At 48.6% G+C, this 26,640-nt stretch overlaps 1 protein-coding gene across 5 annotated transcripts in view; it reads left to right on the plus strand.

Annotated features, from left to right (window-relative positions):
• The window catches only part of FAM187B (family with sequence similarity 187 member B), a 46,105-nt gene extending 27,425 nt beyond the window's left edge, over positions 1-18,680 (plus strand). For 4 of the 5 annotated variants that reach the window (XM_073016649.1, XM_073016647.1, XM_007996329.3 and 1 more), the window contains exons 2-4: positions 4,596-4,695; positions 6,817-12,004; positions 14,758-18,680. In XM_073016649.1, the coding sequence (XP_072872750.1) occupies positions 11,283-12,004; positions 14,758-15,145 (1,110 nt within the window). In that variant the 5' untranslated portion in view covers positions 4,596-4,695; positions 6,817-11,282 and the 3' untranslated portion in view covers positions 15,146-18,680. Of the gene's footprint in view, positions 1-4,595; positions 4,696-6,748; positions 12,005-14,757 lie in introns of all 5 variants that reach the window. The other variant, XM_073016650.1, reaches the window with a different exon arrangement.
• The last annotated feature ends 7,960 nt before the right edge of the window (positions 18,681-26,640 follow it).

Consider the following 26,640-nt stretch of genomic DNA (forward strand, 5'->3'; position numbering starts at 1 on the left):
CACACACTGGGGCCTATCAGAGGGTGGAGTGTGGGAGGAGGGAGAGGATCAGGAAAAATAGCCCATGGGTACTAGGCTTAATACCCGGGTGATGAAATAATCTGTACAACAAACCCCCATGATGTAAATTTACCTGTGTAAGAAACCTGCACACATACCCCTGAACTTAAAATAAAAAGTTTTTAAAAAAAGAATTGGTTACACTTTTTGATAGCACCCAACCCAAAGCAAATCCCCACTTCTTTGAATCCTTCCCAAAATCATACGACTCAGCCCAAATTCTGTTAGTCTTCTCTGACACCTTCTTCCTGAGACACCACACCATTCCCCATGGTGTACATCTGCCCTCACTGCAGCAAGTCAAAAAACCTAACTTTGTTCATAGGTGCATGCCTGATTGTCTTTAGCTGACGGGTATTCACATAGCAAACCTGTTCCCACCTCAAGGCCTTTGCATGTGGAGTGTGCTTAGTTCAGACCTCGCTTTCTCTGGAATGTTTTTTTGTTTGTTTGTTCTGTTTGTTTGTTTTTTGAGACAGAGTCTCACTCTGTCACCCAGGCTAGAGTGCAGTGGCACAATCTCAGCTCACTACAACTTCCACCTCCCAGGTTGAAGCAATTCTCCTGCCTCAGCCTCCTGAGTAGCTAGGATTATAGGTGTGCACCACCACACCTGGCTAATTTTTGTATTTTTAGTTGAGATGGGGTTTCACCATGTTGGCCAGGCTGGTCTCGAATTCCTGACCTCAGGTGATCCACCTGCCTCAGCCTCCCAAAGTGCTGGGATCACAGGCATGAGCCACTGTGTGAATCTTCATGACCATCTTATGTAGGTCTGCTCAAATGTCACTTCTTCAGAGAAGCCTTCTCTTCTCACCTACCTGTCTCTCCACAGGCTGGGCATGGTGTCCCACACCTCTAATCCCAGTACTTTGGGAGGCCGAGACAGGAGGATAGTTTGAGGTCATAAGTTTAAGACAAGCCTCTACATGGTATATACATTTTCTTTATCCAGTCTACCATCTCTACCAAAAATTGTAAAAATTAGCTAGGCATGGTGGCACGTCCCTGTAGTCCTAGCTACTTAGGAGACTGAGACAGGAGAATCACTTGAACCCAGGAGTTTCGGGCTGCATTGAGCTATGATTACACCACTGCACTCCAGCCTGGGTGACAGAATGAAACCCTGTCTCAAAAATAAATGAATAAATAAAAATAAAATAGTCTGTATATTAGTTGGCTAGGGCTGCCATAACAAACACCAGAGACTGGGTGGTTTAAACAATGGAAATTTCTTTCTTCAAAATTCTGTAAGCTAGAAGTCCAAAATCAAGGTGTTGGCAGCTTTGGTTTCATTCTGAGGCCTTTCTTCTTGGTGTGCAGATGGTTCCCTTTTCACTATGTCCTCACTTGGTCATCCCTCTGCCTGGGTTCTAATTTCCTCATCTTTTAAGGGCACTAGTCATATTGGATTAGAACCCACTTTAACAACCTTATTTTAACTTAATTACCTCTTTAAAAGTCCTGTTTCCCAGTACAGTCACATTCTGAGGTATTGGCGGTCAGTGTTTCAACATATGAACTTGTGGGGTCACAATTCATCCCCTTATAGTCTCCATCCCCAATCTCTCTTCGTGCTTTCTTTTTTTCTTCAGAGCATTTACCATGACCTGATGTTTTATTAGTCATTTATTTGTTTACCATCTGTGTATTAGTCTATTTCCATACTACTATGAAGAAATATCTGACACTGGGTAATTTCTAAAGAAAAAGATGTTTAACGGACTCAGAGCTCCACATGGCTGGGGAGGCCTCACAATCATGGCAGAAGGCAAAGGAGGAGCAAAGGCATGTCTTACATGGTGGCAGGCAAGCAACCGTGTGTAGGGGAACTGCCCTTTATAAAACTATCAGATCTCACCAGGCACGGTGGCTCATGCCTGTAATCCCAGCATTTTGGGAGGCCGAGGCGGGTGGATCATTTGAGGTCAGGAGCTTAAGAACAGCCTGGCCAACATGGTGAAACCTCCTCTCTACTAAAAATACAAAAATTAGCCAGGCATGGTGGCGCACATCTGTCATTCCAGCTACTTAGGAGGCTGAGGCATGAGAATTGCTTAAACCCAGGAGACAGAGGTTGCCATCAGCTGAGATCATGCCACTGCACTTCAGTCTGGGCAACAGAGTGAGACTCCACCTCAAAAAAAAAAAAAAGAAAGAAAGAAAGAAAAAGAAAAGAAAAAAAAATACACATCAGATCTTGTGAGAGTTATTCGCTATCATGAGAATTGCATGGGAAAAACCTGCTCTCATGATTCAATTACCTCCCATTGGGTCCCTCCCATGACACGTGGGGATTGTGAGAGCTACAAGACGAGATGAGATTTGGGTGGGGACACAGTCAAACCATATCACTGGCCAAAGCATTCAATTGCCAGTTCACAATTTGCTATACTCCCTTATCCTGCCATAGCAACTAATGATGTTGCAGATGGTACCACCTCTGTTAGCCACAGTATCTGAAGGGACTTTGTGGAGTAGAGCTCTCCCCAGCCCACTTTGGACACTTCACATGAAAAAAAATTTTATTAAGCCACTAAGATTTTAGAATCCTTTGTTACACAGCATAACTTAACCTATCCTGACTAACACATCCCCTAGGATGGATGTAAGCTCCAAGAGGTCAAGGACTTAGCCTGGATCCTTGGTGTCTGGTGCAAGGTGGATAAGTGATATGGTTTGGTTTTGTGTCCCCGCCCAAATCTCATCTTGAATTGTAATCCCCACGGGTGGAGGGAGGGATGACGTGGAGGGTAATTGGATTATGGGGGTGGTTTCTCCCATGCGATGAGGGAGTTCTCATGAGATCTAATGCTTTAAAAGTAGCTGGCAGTTCCCCCATCACTGTCTCTCTGCTGCCACCTTGTGAAGGTGCCTGCTTCCCTTTCGCCTTGCACCATGACTGGAAGTTTCCCGAGGCCTCCCCAGCCATGCAGAACTGTGAGTCAATTAATCCTCTTTTCCTTATAAATTAACCAGTCTCCAGTAGTTCTGGCCGGGTGCTGTGGCTCACATCTGTATTCCCAGCACTTTGGGAGGCCGAGGTGGGCAGATCACTTGAGGTCAGGAGTTCAAGACCAGCCTGTCCAACATGGTGAAACCCCGTCTCTACTAAAAATACAAAAATTAGCTGGGCGTGGTGGCTCATGCCTGTAATCCCACCTACTTGGGAGGCTGAGGCAAGAGAATTGCTTGAATCTGGGAGGCAAAGGCTATAGTGAACCAAGATTGCATTACCACACTCCAGCCTGGGGGATAAAGAGTGAGACTCTGTCTCAAAAAAAAAAAAAAAAAAAAAAAGGAAAGTCTCAGCAACGTGCCTGGGGTCATGTGGCTCACACAGTGCCTAGCACAATTCTGGTACAACTAATATTTTCCCATCGGTCAATGCTGTGGAAGACATGGTTGGCTACACCAGGTCAGCATTCTTTTCTACAGCTCTTCTGCATACAAAACCCTGATTTTGTTTGGGTCTTCAGCGGCTTTTCTGCTAAGCAAAAGCTGACCTTACCCAATCCTAGGGAACAAATTCTAAGTGGTTTAAGCCAACGATGTAAACTTCATTTATTTTCAGGGATTGGTTTAGACCTGGGCATGGGCCCCGATTCTGGCCAATAGAACTTCAGGGCAGAGTTGATGTGAGGATTTTGGAAATGGTTTTAACTCTGTGATATAAAGGATAATACCAGAGGAAAAATTCCTTGTAATAGACATTAGCCATGGAAATCATTACTGCCATTTGCCAAAAGATTCCTGGAAATAGGCCGGGCGCGGTGGCTCAAGCCTGTAATCCCAGCACTTTGGGAGGCCGAGACGGGCGGATCACGAGGTCAGAAGATCGAGACCATCCTGGCTAACACGGTGAAACCCCGTCTCTACTAAAACTACAAAAAAACTAGCCAGGCGAGGTGGCGGGCGCCTGTAGTCCCAGCTACTCGGGAGGCTGAGGCAGGAGAATGGCATGAACCCGGGAGGCGGAGCTTGCAGTGAGCTGAGATCCGGCCACTGCACTCCAGCCTGGGCAACAGAGCGAGACTCCGTCTCAAAAAAAAAAAAAAAAAAAGATTCCTGGAAATAGTAGAGTTCCATTTCTTTTTTTTCTTTTCTTTTTTTTTTTTTTTTTTTTTTGAGACGGAGTCTCGCTCTGTTGCCCAGGCTGGAGTGCAGTGGTGCAATCTCGGCTCACTGCAAGCTCCGCCTCCTGGGTTCACACCATTCTGCTGCCTCAGCCTCCCCAACAGCTGGGACTACAGGCGCATGCTGCCACGCCCGGCTAATTTTTTTGTATCTTTAGTAGAGATGGGGTTTCACAGTGTAAGCCAGGATGGTCTCGATCTCCTGACCTCGTGATCCGCCCACCTCGGCCTCCCAAAGTGCTGGGATTACAGGCGTGAGCCACTGCGCCTGGCTAGCGTTCCATTTCTTTTGGTGGATTGGTGGTGCCATGTAGCTGTTTCTGGCCAATGGTTTGTGAGCAAGTGACATGACGTGTTACTTAAGGGCAAAACATTTAATGTAGACCCAAAATCTTACAGAGCGCTCTTTCCTCCTCCTTGGAAGAAACTGAAGATGTTTGAGATGGCAGTTGCTCCATCACCCGGGTTCCTGAGTGATTCCAATACCGCTGCACAATGAGTAAGAAGTAAACCTTTTTTGTTTTATATTATTGAGATTTGGGGGGAGTTTTTTGTTGTTGTTGTTGTTTTGTTTTTTTGTTTTGAGATGGAGTCTCGCACTGTCACCCAGGCTGGAGTGCAGTGGCACCATTTCAGCTCACTGCAACCTCTGCCTCCCGGGTTCAGGCGATCTTCCTGCCTCAGCCTCCCAAGCAGCTGGGACTTCAGGTGCGTGCCACCACACCTGGCTAATTTTTGTATTTTTAGTAGAGACAGGGTTTTGTCATTTTTTGTATTTTTAGTAGAGATAGGGTTGGCCACGTTGGTCTCAAACTCCTGACCTCAGGTGATCTGCCCTCCTCAGCCTCCCAAAGTGCTGGGATTACAGGCGTGAGCCACCGCACCTGACCAGTTTATTATAGTAGCAAATAACTTATCTAGATACAAAATAGTATCAGGAGTAAGGTGCTGAGGTAATTAAAAAGAAAAAGACAGCATTGGCTTAGATACATTTGGGACAAAGACACTTATTTGAAACCTAAAGGATGGAAAGTGTCTCCTGAGATACTCTGGAAGGCAGATAGTGCATTTAATGGACTTGTAGCTTTCAAGGAAGCAGCTGGAATACAAGATATTAGCAGTAGATGTTGGCCAAAGTTAGCTAAAAATTGAGAAGGCCTTTGAGAGACAAAGTCCAATTAGAATTCAGCTTTTGACAGGGATAAAATCAAGAGTATATGCCTAGGTAAATAATTATTACCCATTGTTTAAAGAATCTCTGAGTGAATTAAGATACTACCAGAAAACGCTTTCGGTGGACAAATTCCTCAGTGAAAGAGAGATAAGGGATATAGCTCTCCAAGGATGCTTGATAGAGTTTCAGGTACCTGAAAAGAGAGACAGAGGATAAGAACATCTTTTTTTTAGACAGAGTCTTGTCCCGTCGCCCAGGCTGGAGTGCAGTGGTGTGATCTTGGCTCACTGCAACCTCCATCTCCCAGGTTCAAGCAATTCTCCTGCTTCAGCCTGCTATGTAGCTGGGATTACAGGAGCCCACCACCACGCCTGGATAATTTTGGTATTTTTTAGGAGAGACAGGGTTTCACAATGTTTCCCAGGCTGGTCTCGAACTCCTGGCTTCAAGCAATCCTCCCACCTTGGCCTCCCAAAGTGCTGAGATTATAGGCGTGAGTCACCGTGCCCAGCTCGGGAACATCTTGAACAGAACTATGACTCTGAGTGTGTGTGTGTTTGTTTGTTTACATATTTAGTTGACTGGAGGCTTTTAAGAACTGTAGGTCCCAAACTTTGGGAGCTAGAAAGTAGGCTGAGTAAACTGCTGATGTCTCGAGGAGGGCACATCTTCAGATGTAGCCAAGGAGAATATGAGAAAAGGAGATATTTCCCTGGAGAGTGAGACATGAGCCACAGAGAACAATCATTTGGGAATCCCCCTACCCTCCCCACACACACCAAGGAGCTGCTTCAGTGCTAGTTAAGGAATCTTTCCCATCTACAAGATAGGGGGTCCTTGTAATGTTTTCCCACTGGATTTCAGAAGTGGTACAGAGCAGTGATTTCTGTGTGTCTTCCCTTTCTCTCTCTCTCTCTCTCTCTCTCTCTCTCCTTTCTCTCTCTGTCTCTTTTTTTTTTTTTTTTTTTTTTTTGAGACAGAGTCGCCCTCTGTCGTCCAGGCTGGAGTGCAGTGGTATGATCTCAGCTCACTGCAACCTCTGCCTCCTAGGTTCAAGAGATTCTCCTGCCTCAGCCTCTCAGGCATCTGGGACTATAGGCATGCACCACCACACCTGGCTAATTTTTGTATTTTTAATAGAGAAAGGGTTAGACGGGGTTTCACCAGGTTAGTCAGGCTGGTCTTGAACTCCTGGCCTCAGGTGATCCACCCGCCTCGGCCTCCCAAAGTGCTGGGATTGCAGGTGTGAACCACTGGGCCTTGCCTCTTCTTCCACTTTCTAATGGTCATAAAGTCCTTTTGTCCCATTCCGTCGTTATATATTGGGTATGTGGAGGGCCAATAATTTGCCTTTGAAGTTCGTTTGTTCTGATTTAAGCTCACCCATTTTGTTTCCTGCCTCGCTCCTGTGGACATTTGACCTTCGACCCTGCAACCTATGACAAGCCATTTGATGACACAAACTGAACTGTACTCCTGGAAGCACAGTGGATCAAGGTTCATTCCATTGCCTAGGCTGATCCTCGAGTTTTGTGAGTGACTTCACAATGGCCAGGAAGTTCCTAGCCTCCTTCTACAGCCTTGGTTCACCATGCTGGACACCCTCTGGCTGCTTAGCCTTTCTCACCCTGCTCTTTGGGCCTAGATGTTCATCAGCTGTGCCTACAAGAACCTCTGCCAGCGAGCCCTACTCTCAGGCAGTGATGCTGTCCTGAAGTGTGACCATCCCATGGCACTCTGGTACTTCTCTTCCATTCTTGGGGAAGATCCTTCTCTGCTTAATTCAATGCCTGACATAAGGAAATTGCCTGGGGGTAGCCTTCAACTGACCAACCCTCAGCCCTCCCAGCCCGGCCTCTATCGCTGCCGGGGCAATGATGATAGCCTCATGGTGCAATATGAGATCGACTTCAGGATGTCACCAACCTTCATGTTATGCACAAGAGCCTGGACCAAAAGTCCTTGCAGAATGAGACCCTGATCCTGGATGGCAAGGTACTCATCTTTACCAACTGGGACCCCTGGCAGGACTGTAACCGCGGCGGGGAACCGGGTGAGCGCAAATGCCTGGGGTACTGCTACACTGAGGAGCCGCTGGAAAAACCCGTGCCCTGCCGACTGTATCTGAGAGACGAGAAGATGCAATTCAGCCACACGCGGCCCGAACTGCAGGTGGAAGCCTGCCACGTACCCTGCAACCTGGCCAAGGAAATTCACCAGCCATACCTCATCTTTGACATTTACCAGCCCAGCAAGTGGACGAACAACAAGTGGCTCACCTTGTCCCTTGGCCTCCATCTACAGGTGACAGGACCAGAGCCGTAGCCCTGCCCTTGACCCTCACCCAGGCTTTGTTTTCTGTGCTCACCTGGGCTCGGGGTTACTTTCCAACAGAAAACCAGACTCGTTCTCCCAGCCCATAAGCCTTCATGGTGGTTCTGCTCAGGAAAAGGTCTTTTCACTGGCTTGCTGAGATGTGCATTCAGGGAGAATTCCCTGGTGTTTCCTCTGAGTGTGCCCTGGGCAGATGATGTTAGGGACACAGCAATGACCTAGTTCTTGTCTGCACAGGCTACTGATATTCAAGGGGAGGCCAAATGCAGAATCTAGAGACCGAACTGCTCAGGCCCATGGGCTCATGCCAATGTAGACACTGATGTTTCTGTCTCCTGATCAGACCCCGGTGGATACAATTTATCTATCCATCCTTGCCCCAGTGCCACAGTGTCTTTGGTTTTCTTTTTTTTTTTTTTCTTTTATTTATTTGTTTATTTATTTTTGAGAAGGCGTCTCCCTCTGTTGCCCAGGCTGAAGTGCAATGGCGCAATCTCAGCTTACTGCAACCTCCATCTCCCAAATTCAAGTGGTTCTCCTGCCTTAGCCTCCCAAGTAGCTGGAATTGCAGGCACCCGCCACCACACCTGGCTAATTTTTATATTTTTAGTAGAGAAGGGATCTCACTATGTTGGCCAGGCTGGTTTCAAACCCCTAACGTCAAGTGATCTGCCCTCCTTGGCCTCCCAAAGTGCTGAGATTACAAGCACAAGCCACTGCACCCAGCCCACAGTGTCTTTTTATACCTTTCAGTAAGTCATGATATGTAGTAGTGCTTCCCAACTTTGTTCTTCAAGATTGTCTTGGTTATTCTTGGCCCATTATATACAAATTTTGGAATCAGTTTGTAGTTTCCACCCCAAAACTTCTTTTTTTTTAAATTGGACTTTGTTGAATCTAAAGATAAATTTGGGGAGAATCAATATATATTCAATATTTAGTCTTCTAATCCATGAAATGTGGCAAATACTTCCTTTATTTAGTCTTTCTTTAATTTCTCCCAATAATGTCAATTATTAATGTAGAGGACTCATGTATCTTTTATTATATTTATTCCTAGGTATTTAATTTTTTCATCCTATCATACACTGATCTTTTAAATTTCATCTTTTAGTTCTTTGTTGCTGGTAAATAAATCATATTTAATATATGACCTTGTATCTAATTTTTCGCTTGTATCTTACCTCCAGTAAAATGCTGAATGGAAAACTTGATGGCAGAAATACTTGTGTTATTCTCAGTATTTTACTATGAAGCATAATTTAGCCCGAGGTGTTTTTGTTTGTTGGTTTGTTTTTTGTTTTTTTGAGACAGGGTCTCACTCTGTTGCCCAGGCTGGAGTGCAATGGCGTAATCTCAGCTCACTGCAACGTTCGCCTCCTGGGTTCAAATGATTCTCCTGCCTCAGCCTCCCAAGTAGCTGGGACTACAGGCACCAGCCATCACACCCGGCTAATTTTCGTATTTTTAGCAGAGATGTGGTTTCGCCATGTTACCCTAACTGGTCTCAAACTCCTGACCTCAGGTGATCCACCCGCCTCGGCCTCCCAAAGTGCTGGGATGACAGGTGTGAGCTACCACGCCCAGCCTGCCCTAGGTTTTCAGTAGAAACATTTTATCCTCTTAGAAAATTTCTTTTCCTAGTTTGCCAAAAGTTTTGAGCCATAAATGAATGTTGAGTTTTATCAGATGCTTTCTCTGTATCTACTGAGATAATAACATGGTTTTTCTCCCTTATTCCGTTAATGTGGTGAATTACATTCATCGATGTTCAAATATAAACCCAAATTTCCCTTCCTGAAATAACCCAGTTTGGTCTTTATATTTATCCTTATGTAAAGAAAATCACTGGAATCAATTTGCTAATATTTTCTTTGGGATATTGTGTCTATGTTTACAAAAGAGGTCGACCTGAGATTTTTCTTTGTTGTAATGTCCTTATAAAGTTTTGGTATATGGTGATGCAAGTCTCATAGAAACGTTCCATCTTTTTCTATTTTGGGAAAAGTTTGGAAGATGAATTTTATTTATTTATTTATTTTTTGAGGCAGGGTCTCTGTCACCCAGGCTGGAGTGCAGTGGCGCAATCTGCACTCACTGCAACCTCTGCCTCCTGGGTTCAAGCTGTTCTCCTGCCTCGACCACCCGAGTAGCTGGGATTACAGGTGCCCACCACCATGCCCGGCTAATTTGTTTGTATTTTTAGTAGAGATGGGGCTTCACCGTGTTGGCCAGGCTGGTCTCGAATTCCTGACCTCAAGTGATCCTCTCATCTTGGCCACCCAAAGTGCTGGCAAGTGCTGGCATTACAGGTGTGAGCCACCGCCTGAGAAGGGGTTTAGAAAATGGAATGGAAGGAAAGGGAACAACTGAGAAAAATATTTGTTGAAGATGTATTGAGTCATGCAGATGGCTGAGGGAAGAGACGGGGACCAGCACGTGCAATGGTTCTGGGGCAAGAGCCCCTCTCCCTGCCTGACAGATTCAGGGAACAGTGGGAGGCCAGCGTGGTTGGAGGGTAGGGAGTAGGGAGAGAGGTGCAGGAGTTCAGAACAGTAACCAGAGAGAATTTTTTTTTAATTTTTTTAATTTTTTTTGAGACGGAGTTTCACTCTTGTCACCCAGGCTGGAGTGCAGTGGTGCAATCTTGGCTCACTGCACCTCCGTCTCCCAGGTTCAAGTGATTCTCCTGCCTCAGCCTCCCGAGTAACTGGGATTACAGGTGCCCGCCACCATGCCCAGCTATTTAGTAAAGATGGGGTTTCACCATGTTGGCCAGGCTGGTCTTGAACTCCTGACCTCAGATGATCCGCCCACCTCAGCCTCCCAAAGTGCTGGGATTACAGGCGTGAGCCACCAAGCCCAGCCCCAGAGAGGATTTGTTTACTGCTTTATCCCCAGTGCTAAGAAGTGTGCCCAGAACATAGTAAGAGTTCAGGAAATACGTGTTGAGTGTTCACATGTGACACGTTCATGCTCTTGTTCCATCCCTGGGAATGTAGCCTCACCCCTGGGAAAGGAAGGAGGGCAGGTGGTAGAGAAAATTCTGAATAGACAAATTAAGTTTGCTCCTTTCCCAGCAAAATGGAGGGCTTGGAATAGAAATTAAATATGGTTGGCGGGGCACAGTGGCTCACGCCTGTAATCCCAGCACTTTGGGGGGCCAAGGTGGGAGGATGACTTGAGGCCAGGAGTTCGAGACCAGCCTGGGCAACATAACAAGACCCCGTCTCTACAGAAAAAATTTTAAACTAGCCAGGCATGGTTAGCATGCACCTGTAGTCTCAGCGACTCAGGAGGCTGAGGTGAGAGGATTGCTTGATTACAGGAGTGTGAGGCTGTAGTGAGCTGTGATTGCAGCACTGCCTTCCAGCCTGGGTAAAAGAGCGAGTCCTTGTCTAAAAAAAAACACAAAAAATAGTGTTGTCAGCTTGTCACAAAACAAAAGGGGATGGTGACCTCACACACCCATGTGGTGGCTGCAGTTCATCCCACTGCCCAGGGCTGAGGCCAGAGTTCATGGGTGACCTCACAATGTTCAGGGTGGCACTGGCCCACTGCCCCAGCCCCAGTCCACCATGCCACCCATGCTGTGGCTGCTGCTCAACTTTGCTGCCCCGGCACTGGGGTTCTACTTTTCCATCAGCTGCCCCAGTGGTAAGCAGTGCCAACAGGCCCTGCTCTCCGGCAATGACATTCTCCTGTATTGCAACTCCTCGGGGGCACACTGGTACTACTTATTCACACAAGGCAAGAAGGGCAGGCTCGCCAGCCTCACCAATATTTCCAATATGGAAATAATGCCTGAGGGCAGCCTTCTCATTAAAGATCCATCGCCCTCCCAGACGGGCTTCTACCACTGCTGGAATAAGAATGGCCGCCAAGTGGTGCAGTATGAAATTGACTTCCAGGACGTCTCTACCCTGCATGTAACACACAAGGACCTGGGTCAGAGGCCCCTGCAGAACGAGACCCTGCCTCTGGGCAGCAAAGAGCTCATTTTTACCCGGTGGGAGCCCTGGCAGGACTGCAACCGCTGTAAGGAGCCGGGCGAGCGTAAACGCCTGGGGTACTGCTACATTGAGGAGCCTCTGAAGGAAGCCATGCCCTGCTGGCTCTATCTGGGAGAGACGCTGGTGTGGTCTAGCCGCTTGCGGCCTGAGCTGCAGGTGGAAGCCTGCCACGTCCGGTGCACCAATAACACACAGTTAAGGGTGGATTACGTCATTTTTGACAACTTCAGGCTCGATGAGGAGACAGAATTTGTGTGGCTCGACTGTCCCTTAGGATCCATGTACAGGTGATGGAATCCCTGCCTCTGGCCCCTAGCCAGGTTCTTCCAGTCGGGGGATCCTTGGTGGTAATATGTGCAGAGGGACGAGGGGGCGTTCTATGCAGGTCAGCCCCATAGTGGTCATCAGGACAGTGCCAGGCCCTGGTCTTAAACAGTCCAAGGGGGACACAGCCCAGGGTGGTGCGAATTGGAATGGGAAAAGCACAGGCAGACAGATGGGGCTGCGACGGGGGAAGCCCAGGAAGCTTAGGGACTCCAACAGGCCCCTTCCTCATCTGGGAAGGTCATTGAGACCCTGGAGGAGAGGCTGTTCCCCCCGGGGCTTCCCATCAGGGCCTGCCTCCCAGAATTCACACTCATCTTGCTTCCTGCCAGGAGTCCCTGGAAAATACCCGCTTCCCCTCCTCTCCCCCAATCCACCTGCCCCTTAATAAGAAATGCAGGCTGGGCGCAGTGGCTCATGCCTGTAATCCCAGCACTTTGGGAGGCCGAGGGGGGTGGATCACCTGAGGTCAGGAGTTCGAGAACAGCCTGGCCAACATGGTGAAACCCTGTCTCTACTAGAAATACAAAAATTAGCCAGGTATGGTGGCACATGCCTGTAATCCCAGCTACTTGACAGGCTGAGGCAGGAGAATCACTTGAACCCGGAGGTTGCAGTGAGCCGAGATCACACCACTGCACTCCAGCCTGGGCAACAGTGGGAGACAACTCTGACTCAAAAAACAAATGCAAAAAAAACAAAAACAACCCAGAAATTCATTGTCTCACCCTTCTGGAGGCTGTAAGTCTGAAACCAAGGTGTCAGTAGAACCACACTCCCTCTCAGTCCCTCTGAGCTGGGCAGAATCCTCCCTTTTTGTAGCTTCTGGACGCAGTCAGAGATCCCGGTCTTCTCTGGCTTGTGGCTGCTTCTCTCCAATGCCCGCCTCCATCATCACTTGGCATTCTTCCTGGGTGCCTGTGTCCCTGTTTCTCTTCTCCTTTTCTTAAAAGGACGCCGCTCAGATTGGATTGAGGGCCCACCCTATTCCAACATGCTCTCATCTCAACTGATTATATCTGCAATGATCCAATTTCCAAATAAGGTTACATTCTGAGGTTCTGGGAAGGACATGCGTTTTGGGGGGCCGCTGTCCAACTCAGTACAGAGGTCTTGCCAGCCCCCGGCCACACGGGGTCATTGTGATGTGTTAAGGATACTAAAGACTGTAGAGTGCCTGCCACAGCATCCAATAAGAAGTTCCACAATGTACCTAGCTGGGAACGCAAGCTTTTATGATATTGTCTGTGGAGTATCCTCTCTGTTCTTCCACCACGCTGGGTATGTCAGTGCCTGATTCATTCTCCACTAAACACGTGTTCACTGCACATTTATATGCCAAGCTCCATTCTAGGGACCTGTGAAACAGTGAAGAACACAACCAACAGAGATTCCTGCCCTTGTGGTGCATAAATACATAGTTTTATTATTGTTGTTGTTTTTATTATTATTAGAGACAGGGTCTTGCTCTGTCACCCTGGCTGGAGTGCAGTGGCACGATCACGGCTCACTGCAGCCTCAATTCCCCAGGCTCAGGTGATTCTCCCATCTCAGCCTCCACAGTAGCTGAGACTACAGGCATGCACCACTATGCCCGGCTAAGTTTTTAAGTTTTGTAGAGATGAGGTCTCACTCTGTTGCCCAGGCTGGGCCCAAACTCCTGGATTCAAGTGATCCTCCCACCTCAGCCTCCCAAAGGGAGGGATTACAAACCTGAGCCACTGTGCCCGACCTATTGTATTTTGGATGGTGACGGAGCAGGGAAGGATGCTGGGAATAGGGGAAGTTAAAATTGTAAAGTGGTGGGGTCAGGGAAGGTTCCTCTGAGAAGCTGCCATTTCAGCCCAGACTGAAAGGAGGTGAGGGAACTCGGGACAGAGGGAACAACCAGGGCGGAGGCTGTGCCCAGCATGTCAGAGGAACATCTAGGAGAGCAGCGTGGCTGAGCAGAGTGAGTGAAGGGGAGGGTGAAGGAGATGAGACCAGACAGGCAAAGGCAGGTGGACAGATCATTAAAGGAGTGCCCTTGCTAACTCCTCCAAATAACCTTATGAGGTACAATCATTACTCTCCATTTTTTTGGTTTGTCGTTTTCTTTTTTGGGACAGGGTCTTGCTCTGTCACCGAGGCTGGAGTGCAGTGCTGTGACTGGCTCACTGCAGCCTCAACCTCTTGGGCTCAACTGATCCTCCCACCTCAGCCTCCTGAGCAGCTGGGACCACAGGCGCATGCCACCGTGTCCAGCTAATTTTTAAATTTTTTGCAGACATGGGTTCTTGCTTTGTTGTCCAGATTGGTCCTGAACTCCTGGGCTCAAGCCATCCTCCTTGCCTTTGCCTCCGAAAGTGCTGGGATTACAGGTGTGAGCCACCAAGCCCAGTCTAGACTCTTATTTTTAGATGAGGAAATGGAAGTTCAAAGAGCTTGAGGCATTTGCCCAGGTCACCCAGCCAGTAAGGGGTGAGGCCAGTAAGGGGTGGGGCCAGTAAGGGGTGGAGCCAGTAAGGGATGGGGCCAGTAAGGGGTGGAGCCCTGGGAGCCCCCACCCCACTGTCGATGGCTGCACAGTGCTCCGTGGGGAGTGGCAAGGAGGGGGGCAGAGCGGTGCTTTATTTTTTGTTCCTCAGGGAGAAGGGGGCCGCTGTCTCCACCTCCCTTCAGACGTCGGTCCCTCCTTTCTCCCTGGGCCCTGCACCTGACCTTGTCCTCCTCGCAGGTCCGTCAACTGGCATGCCAATGACACCCCCCTGACGTGGGAGAGCCAGCTCTCCGGCCGGGACTTCACCACCTTCCTGGACCCCTCCACCGGCGGCAGGCAGCTGCAGGTCTTCCAGCCGGCCATCTACAAGTGCTTCGTGCAGCAGGAGCTCGTGGCCCAGTTCAACCCCGCCACCAGTCCGGAGACGCTGGAGGCTCAGTGGAGAGAGAACGATGCCCAGTGGCGAGAGGCAAGGAAGGCCCTGCCGGGCAGAGCGAACTCCGTGCTCAAGGGGCTGAAGCTGGTGCTGCTTGTCGGCACCGTCCTGGTCCTGCTGGGGGCGCTGCTCAAGTTCATCCGCCCTTCCTCGGGCAAGAAAAGCAAACAGGTGCTGATGGTGAAATAAAGCGAACCCCCGATGCACAAGTGGACCCAGCCTCCGGTTCCCTCTTAGCCACAGCCTCCCCTTCCGTCGCTCCCGCCCCGGTGCCCACCCACACGCTGCTCTGAGATGCATGAACCAGGACAGACCTGCCGCCATAGCCCAGGGTGACCAAGCTCTTCCCTGGGTCAGGTCCTGCTCTGTTAACTCATTAGTAATTTCCATGCCACAGATGAGGAAGCTGAGGCTGGGGATTCTAGTTCAAACCAGGTTGCCTGGCCCAAGCCCTGTGTTCTTCAGAAGGAGGGAAAGATGGAACCAGGCCATTCTTTGGGTGTCTCCCCAAGGGTGGTAACTCGTAGCCTCCTCACTCACCCCATTCCCCCAACAAGATGGGGAATATGAGCAGGGCATCCCTAGGCTCCCCAGATCTCACTGGGCCCTGCTGTCTTTCCCTGCCCATCCCTTGCCCGCCCTCCCTACTGTGCCCAGGCCTTCAGGCCCAGCCATCACTCCCCAAGTCAGAGGCAGTACCAGATACGCACCACTTTTCCAGGCTCTTGCAGTGGAGCGAAGCCCCTCAGGCCCTAGGAAGGGGAGACAGGCCCTTCTGCTGGTACAAGGTGCCAGGTCTGGCTCAGCTGACCTGCAGGAATCACCAGGCCTGGCTCTTCCCAGAAATCACACACTGTTCAGCAGAGTGCAAGAGTGAACAATAATTCATGCCATTAAAATTCATTGCCCTGATAGTGCAGTGAAGCCATGACTGGACAGAGATGAAACTCTCCCAGAACAGAACCTCTGCCCCCAGGACAGGGCTGGATTCACCCCTCATGTACCAGACACTGTTGCCAAAACACTTAAGGCTTCATGTGGTGCCCAGACGTTCAAAGATTCCTGCAGAATGAGGGAGCGTTCCCTGAGAACTAAAGAGGCTTCCCTGGGAACCAGAGGTAGACAATAATAATGATAATCATAGCAAACATTTGGGGACTTCCTGGTGTGGTCAAAACTCAAACCCTTCATAAATGCTATGTCCCCACAATCACCCAAGAGGCTGGTGCTACTGTTAACTTTGTCTTGCAGCTGAGAACATCAAGACTCAGAAGCTTCAAGCAACCTACCGGAGGTCACACACTGAGCTTGGGAAGGGGCCAGTGGTTGGAAGGTGAAAGGAGACCTGAAGTGCCCACCCTAGCTCCCAGGGAGCCCCCCAGTGCCTGCACCCCATAGAAGCCCCCATTGCGTGGGAGCTGGAGGTGGGACAGGGAGAGCCAAGCACGAGTTCCATACTCAGGGGTTTGTTCTGCACAGCACTGAAGTCTCACAACCTATAGCAGAGGCTGTCAGTGCCCCAGTGCTCCAAGGCTGTCAGGGCAGCCCCTAAGGTGACCCCAGTGACTTCCCACCTCCTGGTGTCCATGCCTTGTATGATCCCCTCCCCTCCAGTGTGGACCAGACCTGTGACCTTGCACCTAACCAATAGCACACAGTAAAGGTGTTGAGCTGTCACTCCCTAGCTTGCCTTATATTATCTATGACCCTGTGTTAGCAGATCAGAGGGAGGGAGGCTTGTTGGCTTGATGAAGTAAGCAGCCACATTGAGGAAGTCCACACGGTAGGGAGCTGTGGGTGGCCTCTAGGAGATGCAAGTGGCCTCTAGGACCTGAGGGAGGTTCCCAGTTGACAGCAAGCAAAAGGCTAGGACCTTCAGTTACACAGCCAGAGGGAAATGAACTCTGCCAATAACCCAGATGAACTCAGAAGTAGATTCATCCCCAGTCGAGCCTCCAGATGAAAGTGCAGCCCAATCCGTGTCTGACAGCAGCCTTCTGAGACCTCAGATGGAGGGCTCAGCTAAGCTGTGCCTGAACTCCTGATCCATAGAAACTGTGAGATCATAGACGTGTGTTGTTTTAAGTCACTGAATTTCTGGCAATCTGTTTTGCAGCAACAGACAACAAATACACTCACCCATATCCCTGGAAAGTCCTGGAAGTCCCCTGCAGCTTTAGCAGTCATGGGCATGGTTCCAGTGGGTGCCAGGGGCTTCCTAACTCATTCCAGAAGCCTGCTGAGCCACTCATGGAGCAGGCTGGAAGCTGGGCAGTTGACACCCCAGGAGCAGTCCTTAACCTCGAGGGACAGGAACAGGAGCACCCAGCTTCCTCAACCCTCTAAGGCACACTCCCCAGGGGTAACATTCACAGGTGCTGGGGATTAGAGTGACATCTTTGGGAGGCGTTATTCAGCCTACCCCAAGCAATTGCAGGCACAGGCTCTGGGGGTGGGTGTCTACTTGGTGGCTGGAGCTGATTAGGACAGGAAGGCAACTGTGGAGAGAAAATCAAGGAGGTCACCAGAGCCCAGAGTGTGTGGGACCCTGTAGGCCAGGGTAGTAGCTGTGGGCTTTATTTGAGATGAAATGGGAGCCATGTGAGGGATTTGAGCATTGGAGAGACATGACCTGATGTCCACTTAAAATGATGATTCTCCTGAGGTCAGGAGTTCGAGACCAGCCTGGCCAACACGGTGAAAACCCATCTCTAGGAAAAATACAAAAATTAGGCAGGCGTGGTGGCGGGGCTGTAATTCCAGCTACTTGGGAGGCTGAGGCATTAGAATTGCTCGAACCTAGGAGGCAGAGGTTGCAGTGAGCCGAGACTGTGCCACTGTACTCCAACCTGGCTGACAAAGATAGACTTCATCTCAAAATAATAATAATAATAAGTGATTCTGACAAGGTGGGGTTCCTTACAGGTAAGGGTGGGTTGCCCCCCAGGTTGCAGCAGGGAGTAGCAGCTGCTTTGCATGTGGCCAGCTGTACAATGAGAAACTTTCCTCACTAAGCAGGAGACATGGTCAGGCCCAGGCTTGCCACGCCCCCCTGAACCACAGAGTACAGCGTAAGACAAAACATGCCCCAGATTCCATTTTTAACCATTCTATTCTTCCCTATTCCTTTTCTTACTGTAATTTTTTAACTTCTTAAGCCTATGTTTTTTGGGGAAAAATAATTGCTTATAAATGCAATTCCAGTACTTAGCCTTGCTATATGACTCTTCTATTCTGCCAGAGAAAGAAGAGGAGAAAATATTCCCTTTTTTCTAAAGCTGCAGAAATGTAGACAAAGCTGCCACTAGCCTATATGTCACCCTAGAACAAATTGTATAAAGGCCTGCTGAGTGGAGCATGGAATGGGTTCCCCTCATCCCTTGGCTGGACACGTTGGACAGTGCTCGACCTGTACAACTCCACATGACAACCCTGAATACAGATGTTTTCTGCATCATAAAATTATCTTGGCAGGCCAGGCACAATGGCTCATGTCTGTAATTCCAGCACTTTGAGAGGCCGAGGGGGGCAGATCATGAGGTCAGGAGTTCAAGACCAGCCTGGCCAGCATGGTGAAACCCTGTCTCTACTAAAAATACAAGAATTATCCAGGTGTGGTGGCGTGTGCCTGTAATCCCTGCTACTGGGGAGGCTGAGGCAGGAGAATCGCTTGAACCCAGGAGGCAGAGGTTGCAGTGAGCCAAGATCATACCACTGCTTTCCAGCCTGGGCAACACAGCAAGTCTCTGTCTCAAAAAAAAAAAAAAAAAAAAAAGTCCTGGCAAATCCTACTGCTATGGAAGGAGTCTCATTTATTATTCTGTATTAGTCAGTATAGGATAGGCTCTGCTGCAGCAATAAATAGACTCCAGAATAAAACACAGAGGTTTATTTCTTGCTTACACTGATATCAAGCAAAAGGGGCTTGCTGCCAGATGCACAACGAGCCAATACTATGGCAATAGGTTTTTGAGAAAATAAAAGCTTTGTATTGCAGGTTAACTTCCAAGGAGACAGGAGTCCCACTGAAGTCTCTCTCCCTATGCTGGCTTTAAGGTGGTAATTTTACTGGGAAAGGTTCAGGGGGTGGATTCTGGGATTAGCCGGTGATTGGTGGAAGCAAAGCGGAGGTCTGGAAAGTCCTCTGGCATGCACAGTTCTCTCTCATGCCTCCTTAGGGGGTCCCATGTGAAAACTTGAGGGGTTAGTATGAAACTTTGGGTTGCGACTTCAGCAAGCTGGTTCTGCACAGACTCCACTTAGCCATATTGTTTCTGATTCATTTCAGCCAGTTCTTTTATCTCATAAGTGGAGGGAGTGGTTCACATTTCCACAAGTTGTTTCTTATCTGCCATCCTGCAAACTCAAGAATTTCTATTAGTTACTGATTTCTTTAACTCTTTGGGGCATGGCTTCAACATCGTAGGCTCAGCTCAGGTGGCTTTCTTTCACATGATTCAGATAACTCAGGAATGCAGGCTGCCATCTGAAGTACCAGCTTCCAAGGTCACCACACAATGGACAGAGAGAACATGGAACTGAGTATGAAGGGTAGAACTGGGCCTAGAAGTGTCATCTGTTTTGTCCACTGGCCAGAACATTTCATTGGCCAGAATGCAGTCACATGACCCCTCCTCAACTGCAAAGCAAATTGGGAAACATGGCTTCCTGTGTGCCCAGGAAGAGGAGGTAAATTGTTGGCTATCTGGCCAATTAATGCCCAGACAGGGATTCAGAAATTGTGGCCATGTCCTGTGAAAGCAATTCTAACCAAACAACAAAGAATCTGTAATTTTGATTCCTTGTACAAATAATTTGTTGACCTGAGAGTAATATGGACTTCTCTGAATTCCTAAAACTTGTATATACTTATCAGTTTCTTGTTCAGACATAAGAAGATCATTGGCATCTATTAATACCTCTTTACAGGCAGGGCACAGTGGCTCATGCTTGTAATCTCAGCACTTTGGGAGACTGAGGCAGGTGGATCACCTGAGTTCAGGAGTTGGAGACCAGCCTGGCCAGCATGGTGAAACCCTGTCTCTACTAAAAATACAAAAAATTAGCCAGGCATGGTTGTGGGTGCCTGTAACCCCAGCTACTTGGGAGGCTGAAGCAGGAGAATTGCTTGGACCCAGGAGGTGGAGGTTGCAGTGAGCTGAGATCACGTCATTGCATTCCAGACTGGCCGACAGAGTGAGACTCTGTCTCAAAAAGAAAACCTCTTTACTGCACTATGGACTGTTGCTCGCAGCACCTTTTCCTTGCACCACACATGCCCCAATGTCTCCTTCCAGCTCTAATCAAACTGGTTGAATAAGCTGTTTCTACTCATTAGTCTCACTACATGCTGCGCCCTCCAACCTAGAAAACTTTTATTTTCCCCTTCTCTTAGTTAACTGCTCTTATACTTCAAGCATCATTGCCTCATGGAAGTCTTCCCATCACATATATGCTTTCAGAATGGTCATTAGTGCTGCTCCCTGAATCCCCTTGGCTCTCTCCCTTCCAAGCAGGGTGCCACTTCTGGTCCATCCAACACGATGCCACTTCTGGTCCTCCTTATGGTTGTGTGGGGCCTTGCAACTAGCTCTGGCCAATGAAATGTGGGCAGAAGTAATACAGTCACTTCTAGGCCAGAGCCGTTAATTACCTGGGCAAAGATACTCTAGGATTCTCTTTCGCTCTGCACAGAGCCCACAGTTCTTGAGGTGGAGGCCATTCTGCCAGCCTGGATTGAAAAGGAGAAGTGAAACTGACCTACAATAGAAGTGACAGATAAGAAGTAAACTTTTGTTATTATAAGGTGCTAAGACTTTGGGGATGTTTGTTACCACAGCATAACCCAGCCTATTCTGACTGATACATTCTCCTTCCAAAACACTTGTCACTTTTGCAATTTTTCACTTGTTTCTCTCACTATCAAATTAGTATTTTTCTTTAAGCTACAAATTGAGAGCTCCATGAGGTCAGGAATTTGTGATTGTTGTTCTCCATTGTATCCCCAGATTCTGAAAAAGCTGGAACAACATCAAAGCTCAATAAATGTAAACTGAACAGCCGGGCGTGGTGGCTCATGCCTGTAATCTCAGCTACTTGGTAGGCTGAGGCACGAGAATTGCTTGAACCTGGGAGGCAGAGGTTGCAGTGAGCTGAGATCGTGCCATTGCACTCCAGCCTGGGTGACAGAATGAGACTCTGTTTAAAAAAAATAAAAATAAAAAAATACTAAACTGACGGAAGAAATGATTGAGCAAGAATCCTGGGAGGTAGATACAATTATCCTTATTTGACAGGGATAAAATGGAAGATCGGAATGGTTGCATTGATTGCTCAATGTCACATCTCAGGTAAGTGGCAGAGATTGGATCATAACCCAGGTCTAACTGAATCCAGAGCTTGTTACAACAATGTCCTGCTACCTGTTCTGAATAGGTAGGTCTCAGGTTACCAGGTCTTGGTACTTATTCCCAAGGGGTTTTGTTCTGCTATCAAGGAATGTGTCTGTGTTGGTGATATGAGGCTGGGGACCTATGGGCCATTGGGAAGCTACACTAAAATGACCCACAGCTGGCCAGGCGCAGTGGCTCACACCTGTAATCCCAACACTTTGGGAGGCTGAGGCGGGCGGATCATGAGGTCAGGAGATCGAGACCATCCTGGCTAAAACGGTGAAACCCCATCTCTACTAAAAATACAAAAAATTAGCCGGGTGTGGTGGTGGGCACCTGTAGTCCCAGCTACTCGGGAGGCTGAGGCAGGAGAATGGCCTGAATCCAGGAGGTAGAGCTTGCAGTGAGCAGAGACTGCGCCACTGCACTCCAGCCTGGGCGACAGAGCGAGACTCAAAAATATAATAATAATAAATAAATAAATAAAATGACCCACAGCTGGCTGGACAAGGCAAAAATATTCGTGGTGGGCGGGGTGTTAGTCAACTGTCTGTCTGCCTTTCATTTTACCTCTTTTTAAATTGAGTGCTCACTCTCTGCCAGTGTTATGGACTGCATGTCCCCTCAGAAATTTGCATGTTGACCTCTTAGCCCCCAATGGCATAGTGTTGTGGGGAGCCCTTGTGACATCATTAGGTCATGAGGGTGAAGCCCTCATGATAGGATTAGTGTTCCTATAAGAGACACCAAAGAGCTTGCCTTTTCTCTCTCTGCTCTCTGCCATGTGAGGACACAGCAAGAAGATGGCCATCTGCAAACCAGGGAGCAGCCCTCATCAGACATCTCTTCACCTGGCACCTTGATATTGGACTTCCCAGCCTCCAGAACTGTGAGAAATAAATGTTTGTTGTTGAAGCCACCTAGGCTATGGTAATTTATTATAGCAGCCTGGACGGACTAAGACAGCCAGACTCTGTGCCAAGAGTTTTAGGGTCATGAGCTCATGACATCCTCATGACCATCCCAAATGGTTCCTGTTTTTCACAAGAGGAACTCTGGCCCAGAGATGTGAGCTCATTTGCCCATGTTTACAAAGTGTATTGGTTAGTGTATCAGTTATGGCTGCAAAACAAAACATCTCCCAAGTCAGAGATTTAAATAATAAGCATTCATTGTTGCTTACAAGTCTACAAATTCGTTGGGCAGTTCTGGTTTCAGCTGTGATCATTCTTGCTTCTCTGATCAGCAGCAGTGAATTGGGGTTGGCTCTGCTGATCTTGGCTAACTCAATAGTTGGCTCTCTGTAGACTGCACCAGATGTCATCAGCTGGAGCAACTGGGTTCTCCTCCATTTGGTCTCTCATTCTCCAGCAGGCCAACCCAGGTGTGTCCACAAGGTGGTGGCAGGAGTCCAAGAAAGTGAATGGAAGTTGCAAGGCCCCTTGAAACCCAGCCTCCGAACTAGCACAGTATCACCAGGGACTGGGATGTAGAGGCCTCACCTTGTCATGTGACCTGGAGGTCAGGGTTTTGGAAGCCCCTTGGGCAAGGTTGAGTTAAACCAGACAAAGCAGTTCTCTACTGTTGCCTAAGAAATCATCTAAAATGGCTTAAAACAACATTGATGGATTTATCTGTCCATTTTGCAGATAAATGTAGGTTACATTTGTTAATGTAGGCTGGGCTCACTCATGCATCTGTGGCCAGCACTGTATAGCTAGGTGGCTCTGTCTCAGAGGGCTGGATGACAGTTCGCTGGGGAGCCTCCAGCCTGTCATCCTCCAGCAGGCTAGCCCAGTCATGTTCACAAGGTCATGGCAAGGTCAACTAAGAGAGGACATAGAAGCAGCAAAGTTTCTTGAAGTCTAAGCTTGAAACTAGCACAGCATTACTTTCACCATGTTTGATTGACCTAAACAAATTACAAGGTCAGCCCAGATTCAAGGGGTGGAGACATAGACTCTATCCCTTGATGGGAAGAGTGGCAAAGTCATCTTGTAAGAATGTACTCAAGGAGGCGTGAAGAAGTGTGTCCATTCTGCAACATCCTACCACAAGCTGTCAGTAACACAGCTTGGATTATAACCCACGATGCACGTGGCCTCCACATGGCCTACTCTCTTTAGCTGTATCCTTCTTTTTTTTTTTTTTTTTTTTTGAGATGGAGTCTTGCTCTGTCACCCAGACTGAAGTACAATGGCATGATCTTGGCTCACTGCAACTTCCGCCTCCCGGGTTCAAGTGATTCTCCTGACTAAGCCTTCTGAGTAGCTGGGATTACACATGCATGCCACCACGTCTGGCTAATTTTTGTATTTTTTTTAGTAGAGTTAGGGTTTCACCATGTTGGCCAGGTTGGTCTCGAACTCCTGACCTCAAGTGATCCACCCACCTCAGCCTCTCAAAGAGCTGAGATGACAGGCATGAGTCACCATACCCAGCTGTATCACTTCTGTTCCTCTCCTTAGCTTCCTTCAGCTTCTCACATAGCTTCCCTTTCTGTTATTTGAGCCCCCAAGAGCTTTCTGTATTAAAATACATTTGCCTGGAAGTAACAGATATCTGAGCAAAGCATTCTAAGCTGAGAAGGAATTTATTGGGTCTTGGAATGGAGAGCCAATACATTGAGAGTCCAGAGTTTGAGTTGTGCTTCAGGCACGGTTAGATCCAGGTGCTCACACAATGTCCTCCAAAGTCATCTTCCTCCATCTCCCTACTCCACTTTTTTTCTGCATCGCCTTAATCCTCAAGCAGATGCTTCCCATGAAGAGATGAGGTGTCCTTCAGTAGCTCCAGGATTCCATCATGGCTGCTTAGCAACCTTGATAGCGGGTGAGCACATCCCCTTGTAACAAGAACATCAACGGTAGCAACAACATTGGAGTATTTACTGTGTGCCAGGCTCGTGTCTGAGTACTTGGCAGGTGTTTGCTTATTTTATCCTTATTACACCCTATAAGGTACAAATAATCCTCACTCCCATTTGACCGATGAAGGAACTGAGGCACAGACATTACAGGAAAGGGATCCAGATCCAGACACCAAGAGAGGGTTCTTGGATCTAGCGCAAGAAAGAATTCCAGGGCAATTCCATAGAGTAAAGTGAAAGCAACTTTATTAAGAAAGTAAAGGAATAAAGAATGGCTACTCAATAGACAAAGCGGCCCCAAGGGCTACTGGTTGCCTATTTTTTTTTTTTGAGACGGAGTCTCGCTCTGTCACCCAGGCTGGAGTGCAGTGGCCAGATCTCAGCTCACAACAAGCTCCGCCTCCCGGGTTTACGCCATTCTCCTGCCTCAGCCTCCCGAGTAGCTGGGACTACAGGCACCCGCCACTTCGCCCGGCTAGTTTTTTGTATTTTTTAGTAGAGACGGGGTTTCACCGTGTTAGCCAGGATGGTCTCGATCTCCTGACCTCGTGATCCGCCCGTCTCGGCCTCCCAAAGTGCTGGGGTTACAGGCTTGAGCCACCGCGCCCGGCCTGGTTGCCTATTTTTATGGTTATTTCTTGATGTTACACTAAAGAAGGGGTGGATTATTCATGTCTCCCCTTTTTAGACCATGTACGGTAACTTCCTGATGTTGCCATGGTATTTGTAAACTGTCATGGCGCTGATGGGAGTGTAGCAGTGAGGACAAACAGAGGTCACTCTGGTTTTGGTGGGATTTGGCCAGCTTCTTTACTGCAACCTGTTTTATCAGCAAGGTCTTTATGACCTGTATCTTGTGCTGACCTCCTATGTCATCTATGAGTTAGAATGCCTGACCGTCTGGGAATGCAGCCTCATTTTACCCAACCCCATTCAAGATGGAGTTGTTCTGGTTCACATGCCTCTGACACAGAGAGATGATATCCAGGTTTAAGGTTACATTGGTTCCAAGTGGTGGAGCTGGGCGTTGAACCCAACTGGGCTTTAGAGTCCTTGCTCTTAACTATCACTAGCAGAAAAATAATAATACCAAACCGTTATTCAGAGCAGATAGTCTGTGCCTGGCATTATTCTGAGTATCAGGAAATCATGATCATGATCAACATCCATTGATTCCTTCCAGCAGCTCTATAATGCAGGCCCTAGGAGGCATTATCTTCATTTCACAGAGGGGGAAATTGAGGTACTAAGAGCATAGACAAGCCTGAGGTCCCCTACAGAGCAGCTGGGACTTGAACCCAGGCAGCGGGGGTCCAGAGTCCACATCTGCCTCCCCCAGGGCCTCATCCCTGAGTTGGGGGTGAGGTCAGCCTCAGAGAACTTCATGAAGTAAGATGGAGGGAGGTGCCCAGGACAGCCCGGCGAGCTCACGAGCCATGTGTCCACCTTTCCCTCCTCTCCCCTTTTCCCATAGCCTGGTCCAGTCTTCCCAGAATTCACTTGTGAATAGACTGACCTAATGCAAGCTGGACCAGTGGGGTGAGTCCAGGCAAAGCCGGCAAAGAGGCCAGTGGCCCAGCCTGAGCCACAAGGCGGGGCTTGCCAGGGCCCAGAGTGGTTGGTGTGAACCTATGCCAAGAAGGGCATGGGGGTGGAAGGGAAGACTCCCCCATTCCCCAGAGCAGCTGGGGCTTGCTTCGAGTCCTGCCTCACGCACCTGCACGTGACTGTAACCTTGACACTTATCAGACCTCTGCAAAACAATCCTCGTCCACTGCCCCGACAGGAAGCCTGGGCAAGATGCCAAGTCGTATTTAATGCGTTTATGAGAAACCAAGACGTGGCTATTTATAGCCCTTTGATTCATCTGCCAAGTGAGAACTGCGTACATGCAGTGACATCTTACGAGTGGAAAGTAGGCAACACCGTCTGCCCCTTACCACAGACAACAGGCACACCCTGCTGCGTGGGCTCAACAGGTTCTCACGCCAACCTGTGGGAATGCCGCGGACAACGGTCCCCATTCTGAAGTGCAGAAGCTGAGGCTTGGGAAGGGACAGTCACTTGCTTCATGGACAGTGTGTGGTGGGGCTGGGGATGGAATCCAGGCAGACTCTTAACTCACCCCGCGAGCTGTCTCGGCTGCACGGTCCACACCCCACTGACAACTCCTTTAAAGACAAAACTCTTGGCCGGGAGCGGTGGCTCACACCTGTAATCCCAGCACTTTGGGAGGCCAAGGCGAGTGGATCACGAGGTCAAGAGTTCAAGACCAGCCTGGCCAATATGTTGAAACCCCGTTTGTACTGAAAATACAAAAATTAGCTGGGAGTGGTGGTGTGTGCCTGTATTCCCAGCTACTCAGGAGGCTGAGGCAGAAGAATCACTTGAACCCAGGAGGCAGAGGTTGCAGTGAGCCAAGA

The sequence above is a fragment of the Chlorocebus sabaeus genome, chromosome 6, assembly GCF_047675955.1.
Source record: "Chlorocebus sabaeus isolate Y175 chromosome 6, mChlSab1.0.hap1, whole genome shotgun sequence".
Classification (NCBI taxonomy): domain Eukaryota; kingdom Metazoa; phylum Chordata; class Mammalia; order Primates; family Cercopithecidae; genus Chlorocebus; species Chlorocebus sabaeus.